At 34.2% G+C, this 7,960-nt stretch overlaps 1 protein-coding gene across 4 annotated transcripts; it reads left to right on the top strand.

Moving 5' to 3' along the window:
- Positions 1–4,302: 4,302 nt before the first annotated feature.
- On the top strand, positions 4,303–7,132 carry LOC101882864 (uncharacterized). 4 transcript variants are annotated; one of them, XR_012386394.1, is made up of 7 exons: positions 4,303–4,479; positions 4,892–4,952; positions 5,039–5,232; positions 5,331–5,394; positions 5,497–5,790; positions 6,047–6,127; positions 6,297–7,132. XR_012386394.1 is itself a non-coding variant. In XM_073914901.1 (7 exons), the coding sequence occupies exons 2-7, from the start codon at positions 4,921–4,923 to the stop codon at positions 6,389–6,391; spliced, it is 756 nt and encodes a 251-aa protein (XP_073771002.1). In that variant the 5' UTR covers positions 4,303–4,479; positions 4,892–4,920; the 3' UTR covers positions 6,392–7,132. The 4 variants fall into 4 exon arrangements, 1 of the variants encoding a protein (XP_073771002.1); XM_073914901.1 differs by having other exon boundaries at positions 5,039–5,195; positions 5,298–5,394; XR_012386393.1 differs by lacking the exon at positions 5,039–5,232 and having other exon boundaries at positions 5,298–5,394.
- The last annotated feature ends 828 nt before the right edge of the window (positions 7,133–7,960 follow it).

The raw sequence follows: 7,960 nt of genomic DNA, 5'->3' as shown, positions 1-7,960 counted from the left end.
CAGTCTGCAAGTTGGTGTTTGTGATTTTCAGAGCTGTTACGTCATTGTTATTCGATAAGAATTTCACAGGAGACTTTACATTTGTAACCCTGGACCACAAAATCAGTGACAAGTGTAATTTATTTATTTTATTATTATTATTATTATTATTATTATTATTATTATAGATTTATACATCATCTGGAAGCTGAATATATATAGTTTCCGTATGGATTATAAGACAATGCTTGGCAGAGATACAACTATTTAATTAAATATCTGGAATCTAAGGATTCGAAAAATCTAAATACTGAGAAAATCACCTTTACAGTTGTCAAGATTACAAGCTTAGCAATGCAAAACATCTTCATAGGACATGTTCTGTATAATATTCTGATTTTTTTGGCATAAAAAATGTAAATGTTTGACCTATACCATGTATATTGGCTATTACAAACAATATACCTATGCAACAAAAGACTTTTTGGTTTTGTGGTCCAAGTTCACATGTACAGAATCCACAAATCCACTTTAAATGATGAAAAGATATGGCTTTATTCCTCACACATTTGGTCTAATGTTTAAGGTTTTATTTAATTTTTTAAAGATGTTTAGGACACTGTGGTTGTTTCCTCTGTTTTCCCTTGAGCTACATCAGCCTTACATATGCTGTAGTAATTGTGTTGTTAAAACACTCTTAAATTATAACTTTCTCAGTTCAGCTGTCTAATTTGTTGGAGGTTAAATACAAGTCAAACAAAGCATTTTACTAAAGACCCTTTTTATGTTTCTTTTTAAGCTTCGAATAAAACACTGGCTAGTCGCTTGACAATACAAATCAATGAAAAAAAATAATGTTTTTATTAGGCTATTATTAGGCTATAATTTGCTTTGTATCTTAGAGCACCTCAGATTTGATTAACTTGTTTCTGAAGTACACTACCATCGCAGGCCAGCTTCACTTCTTTGCCCCATGTGAGCTAAAACAACTTGTATCTGCAAAAACACAGACAAAAAATAATTTCTGAAAAATTTGTCTGATTTTGCATGAACTTCCCTGCTGAAAAAACAGCATATGTAAGATGTTTTGATGCTGGTCTTGCTGGTCTCAATGCTGGTTTTGCTGGTTTCAGTGCTGGTCTAAATCTTGTTTTTGCTGGTCTTAGTGCTGCTCCAGACCATTGAGACCAACAAGACCAATATTGAGACCAGCAAAACCAGCATTGAGACCAGCAAAACCAGCATTGAAACAAGCAAGACCACCAGCATCAAAACATACCATAGCAGCATATGCTATTTTTTCAGCAGTCTTAACCAAGTTTCATGTTCTTAGTGAATTTAATTCTGCTTTTACCTAAATTATCTTTACATCTGTATTGTAAAAACATCCAGTGTATTTTATACTACTTTTGTTAACAATTTTTAGTTCCTTTAATTTAGTAGCCTATGTTTCACTAATTCAACTGTCCTGCATGGCGATTTTCTTTGTGATGAAGCTGCCCGCGTTTTAACACCTATGAGCGAGTATAGATAGGCTACATCCTGAAAATATTTTCAGTTAACATGAAAGTAACACGAAGAGCACCTAAGTTTAGCATATCAATTATAACTGCGAGGACATTATAACCTCTCAAGACTCTCGTGCTGAAAAGTAATTGATACTTGATCAAAGCACTGGTGAAAGTAAGTGTTACCGATCTGATGTTTGATTAAAGAGCTGCTGTTTCCGGGTAAATTTCCTGACATTCGTTGTACTCTAAATATCATGAATAATGTGTCGAAACTTGCTCAGTGTACCTGTAAAGGCTGAAAGCAACAGAATGTAAACCGCAAGCAAGCGTGAGAAAAGTACATGTGAACTATATAGGCCTAGCGCAAATAAACGCGAATAAACATCTGAATATGTTGAAATAAGCTAAGTTAATTGTGAAATAAATCATCTTGAAAAAAAATCCTCTATTTACCAGTAGCCAATTATGATTTTACAACATTAAACCTGGCCACACCAACCTATCTGTAAGATAACTGTGAGACAGATAACTGTATAATATATCTCGTGACGACGAAATTTAGTCTGTATAGTGCTGCTGAAGCTAGGATTTTGTCATTCTAAGAAAACTTTCTCAACTTAGCAGTTTTTTTCTTGCAAAACTTCACATTGCTAACTAGAGGGCACCATTGTCCAAAAATACCACATGTAGCGTTGCTGGTTTTCAGTCTGGTCAAGGACTTCTAAAATATGATTTTCCTCACATGACTGAAATTCCCTTCTAAAATTTAAATACATCTGCTATAGTTTCTTGACTAAAGACACCATTTATATTATTGAGAAAATACATTTTCTTAATTTAGAAAATATTTAGTTTTACTCAACAAATGTTATTTTATTTATTAATTTGCTTTTATCTTTTCTTTTATTTGTACACATTGAGTTACGTTATATTAGCCTAAAAGAGCTCCTCCTGGGTGACAAAGCAACTCATTTTGACCGCTTATATCTGAGATCTTGTCCTTTTGGTCATAATCAAAACTTTGATTGTTGGTGGTTTTCCCTGTTGGGATGAGGTAAACTGATGATTACCAGTAAAAAAAAAAAAAAAAGTTTTACCTCCTCCTAACAGGAAAAACCAGCAACAATCAAGAATGCATGATTATAAGGCGCCATGGCTTTGCAATCAAAATGTCACTACATCAGCCATGAACATATGAAAGCGTAGTCAATTTTTTCCAGAGTGTATTGTTGAATTCTTGAAAAAATTCAAAACATTTTCCCAAAATATCTGTCAAAACAGGGTTTGTCACCAAAAATCATTCTGTTTACTGAAACACAGAGACACTTGTGGCCACATTAGGACTGAAAATCACCCCAAAGTAAATGAAATTATCTCTACAGCACACAAGGGGTAAATCAGACAGTTAGGTAGATTCATCTGCTGCTCATCTGTTGTCAGATTAGGCCATCACAATGAAGTGAAAATCTAGGAACTGCTGTTGAATGACAACTGTTTTGATCCAACATAAAAGACAACATGGACAGCAAACTACTTATTACATGTTCAACAGACAGTTAGTACTGACACTGGTGCAAGAATTTGACGCATGAACAAGAAGCAAAAACACCAGTTGTCTTCTTTTCTGTGATATTGGCTCGCAACAAATGTCTTTCAACAGCATCTAACATCTACAGGTTAAACTGTTAGCATTAAACTGACCAAAATTTTAACAGATGTTTACATGTTGTATTGATTGCCTAAGAACTTTTTAAAGACAATCTACGGACTCTACGGAGATGAGAGGAAGCAGATATGAATTTGTAATTGGACTTATAGTTAGCAGACTATCTATGGGGGGAGGGGGGGGGGGTACAAAAAAGGTGACTAGCTTCACAAAGCGAAAGACTAAATATAGCATGCCATAAGTTGCAGCATGAACACAAGGAAATCTCTTGCAAAGTGCTTCCTATAACAGCCTTAAGATGCAACAGAAACTGGTTTGCCAACTGCAGACAGTAATTTGAATTGAGCTCAAGATGCACTGGCTTTTTTTATTATGTAATGCATCCATTTCATTTTGTGCATTGTTTTGTTTAGTGTCTTATTGCGCATGACCATAAAATCAACTTCCCTGCCTCGCACGTGCGTAATCTCTGTGGAAATAAAAATGTATGTAATAAATTTATATAACAAATTAACAATAATATATATACAACTTACATAAACTGAAAACTTAGATACTTTGGTTTTTAGCAGGCCAAGTGTTGGAGTCTGCATCCAGATACTATTTGGACATTTAACCTATTGTCTCTATCCACTTCCTGACCAGTGGGCAGAGTCCCAAATGACCGATTGGATTAACACTTTTGCATCTGAATCGGTACTATTCTGTTGATGAAATAGGGCTGGGGAAATGCAGTTTACCTGGCTGACTCCTGTACTTTATTTGCATGTTTTTGTTTGGATGTGTCTCCACCTCTGTGTATCTCTGCCCCCTAAAAATGTATTTAAATTGAGTGTAAAGCTGCACTAGATTAAATTTAGATTGATTTGATGTTGAACACAGCAGTTCTCATTAAAGGATTCTGCTTTGAAGATAAGCAAAAAGTCTCTTTTCTTCAATCCACAACACTTCCTACACTGTGTGGTTAAAATTAAGGCTCACCGCTTTTAGAGCATGAAGCATGCTGTACAGAAGAGGTCTTGGTGCAGACAGTTTCAAGCAAATGAGGTCTGGAGGACATTTGTTTTAACCATTTGAGGTCCCTCAGCTCAGCAACTCGAAGGCCTGAAAAGAAAAGAGCTTTTGTGGTTGGCTGCTACCTTACGATTAAACGATAGGTTTTTAAAATTCAGACTGTCTTCGTCAGATTGGTTGAGTTTGTTTCTTACTTGACTTATATAAAAGCTCCTCCTCAGAGAATCATCACTTCTTCTTTCGCACCATCGAGAAGGTTGAACCATTCATAAGATTTACAAAAGGAGGAACTTTCTGACATTTGAAATGGTGAGAATTTCATAGTATGTAAGATTAATAATAGTGTACATGCTAAAATGTTTATATGAGAAACCTGTTTTTCTCAAATTTGTGAATCATAATAACCATGCAGTAATGTATGTGCTGTTTAAAATCTTGATATGGATCACTTTGCAGAAAGACTAGCTGTTTATATCCTTGAATGCTTGATGGAGTCGGTCGTCTGCTATCAGAAATATAAAATAAGCTCTGACTGACTCTCAGCTTGCCGCGGTTTTCTTATTTGTTATAGTTTCATCCATTTGTATCATCTAACTTTTCATTTTGATAACCTTTATTTAAATTCAGATCAATACTTCATGGCTATTTGTTAGTAGTCAACTAGTCATTAATGCAAAACAAGCAAAAATAAACTATCGCTATGTCTTTCTGTTCTCAATAGATGTTATCAGTGAGAATCTTTGTGACTGCATGCGAGTGGATGCTCCTGGCTTTGTTTTCTGGTAACGATTATGCAGTTCTGTTTAATCTTCGTACTGTTATTCAACATTAAACATACTTATTTCTTTAATATGCCTGCTTTTTTTAGCTGTTGTAGCTGGACATACATCTTTAACCAACACATCAGTTCAAACTGTTCATCGAGGAGCATCAGTCATATTAGCTGTAGATACAAACCATCAGATGAAACTGTCGCTTTTGATGTGAAACTAGAAAACAATTATAGCAATTATATATTGTGCTCGGTAAAGATTATGAACAATTCATTGATTAGTCAATCTTGTAAGTATATTGTTAGATTAATTTGGATCCTTAATGGCATCTCATTTGAGGTATCAAATCTGCAGATAATTGATACTGGCACTTATAAATGTGTTCAGACCAGAACCATTCCACCTCCTTCAGTTGTTTTGCGAGAAGACAGAACATTTGTTCAAGTGATTGGTAAGTTAATTATGACTAGAAGTAAATTGATATGTGATGGTAGAAATTATACAATGAATTAACATATGCTGTTAAAACTATTACCGCTTCAATTTCTTACAGCTCGCCCCACTGTGTCTGTATCACAAACAAGAGGATTGAATGGATTTACAATCCTTTGCAGCTCTGAAGAGTTTTATCCTTCAGCTATAGAACAGGTGTGGATGAGAAATGGAGAATTTCAGAACATTTCTCAGACACTGAACATTAACAAAACCAACCCAGATGGATCCTTCACTCTCCATTCATATCTGAATACATCTGACTGTGAAAACTACTCGTGTTGGGTGAACCACTCGACCTTAAGCCAACCAACAACTCTTCATGTGCTTCCTAATTACTGTAACAAGGACCGAGGTATCACCTATTTTGTTGTTTTAATTGATGTTACATAGCAGTCTCATATTAGTAATAGATCCCACACATTCTGAAAATGCTGAATTTTTTAAGCCAATTTAAGTAAAATATTAAACCTAAAAATAGGATTAAATTTGGCATTATAACTTTATTTTAACAAATAAAAAATCCCTAGCTTTTTTAGAGTGTAGCATGATAATAATAATAATAATTGTGCTTGTTTATTCTGGTTTAATAACTGTTTTTAATACTGCAGGTGTATGGTTGGCTGTGAAGACCTCTGCATTGCTGATTATTGTCATAATACTCATTATTGCAGTCTTCTGTGCACATTACAGTGAGTGTAACCTTCTACCTAAAATGTAATGCAAAATGTAATGTTGTAATGTAATGTAAAAGCGTGTTTTGTAAATGTGATAGTCTAGGACAAAAATGGCAGCTTTTTGGCATCCCAAATGTAGTTAGAATCATGCATTGGAATTAATAATATTAATAATATGTTGCAGGGTCGCGCAATCTTCAAAGTCAAAATGTTCAGAATTACACAAATCAAGTTGTCATGTTCATAAGAGCCTATCACAGGTTCTCCTGTCCAATCTGACACCCCCATTACTGCGTAATCACCACCCAGTCCCATGCAGCCTGGTCAGACTCCACGCATGACCACATGAAGCTTTTTCACTATGATTGATGTTGTCTGATTCATTCACTAACCCTAACTTGTTTGTGTATAGTAATACAGAGTTTCATGCAACAATTCATACTGGTTCTTGATTCTGATTGGCTGAGAGGTCTTTATCTCCATGTGATCTTCCTGTAGGCTATTATTACAGTAAACTCTTTACAGAATTTCGAACATGAAGAGTCGTGTCAAAGGACCAAAGCCACTATAAATGTACAAATATTACTGTTGTTGTGTCACTGAATGTATTTTAAAGAGGCTAGAATGTAGTTGTAGATGTATGGCATGTGAACGCAAGGTATCTGTGTTTTAGCACTTATGAAACCAAAGACAGCTTTACTTTGGCCAGTTCTTCTGGAATCAACTGCTGGCGATGTATGTAAAGTGGTAAAATATAATAATTAATTGTAAGTAATAAGGAGCCATCTTTGGTATCTTTAATCTGTTCTTTGTTCCAGAGCAAATTGTTTTTAGGTAACGTTTCTTAACTTTTATCTGCCTTTACTTAACACTTATTAACACTGTCATTGTGCTTTTGATAAATAACATTTGTAATGTGTGTTGTTGTATATGAGCAAGAGAATCTAATTTTTATGCAATATTAATGTTCAGTAAAACATGCTGCCTATATTAAAAAATCATTTATATGGTATTAATAAACAGAGTGCGCTGTTGGTAATTTGCAGTTCTGGTTGCATTGTTATTTCAATAGAATTGCACAGGAGACTTTACTTCTGTGACTTTTAAAGTGGCTTTTTTTGTTATTTTTGAATTTAGATAGATCACCTGAAAGCTGGATAGACAAGACTTTAATTGTTGTATTGAAACCACCGTGCATATTTTCTACAATTGCATACTCAGAGTTATTTTGGTCTCATATACATGACAGATTTCTCATGTCAATATCTATGTAAACCCTTTTTGCTGTAAACGATTTAAATTTGGTGCAACTAAAGAAAATTATACTCAGCATTACCTAGTTAATAATATTTTATTCTTTGTAAAAAGTTTTATTTATCAATAACCCCCTCACCCCCTCACACACAAACACACACACACACACACACACACACACACACACACACACACACACACACACACACACACACACACACACACACACACACACACACACACACACACACACATTTTACACTATATTAATAAACTTGCTTCATCACTTAGTACTTTGTCAAATGATAAAGTAACTTAATTTTGTACCCTATAGCCCCTTCACAACCCTTTGAAGGGTTATATTGTGTAAACTTTTATAATTTATTTTATTTAATTATTATTATTTTATATATTTATTAACTTTTTTTTACATCAGTCGCATTTTTCATTACCATATTTTGCTTTTTCCCTATATGTGTCTCTGCCTAATGTTGTAATTACTTCAAGCTTGTTTATGCATGTAAGGCCTACTTTGTATATTTCTTTGAATAAAAAATAAATAAATAAATAAAAGATTTTCATTGATGTATGGTT

The sequence above is a fragment of the Danio rerio genome, chromosome 10, assembly GCF_049306965.1.
Source record: "Danio rerio strain Tuebingen ecotype United States chromosome 10, GRCz12tu, whole genome shotgun sequence".
NCBI classification, from domain to species: domain Eukaryota; kingdom Metazoa; phylum Chordata; class Actinopteri; order Cypriniformes; family Danionidae; genus Danio; species Danio rerio.
The sequence above is the reverse complement of the archived record's forward strand: the minus strand, read 5'-3'. Positions and strand labels throughout refer to the sequence as shown.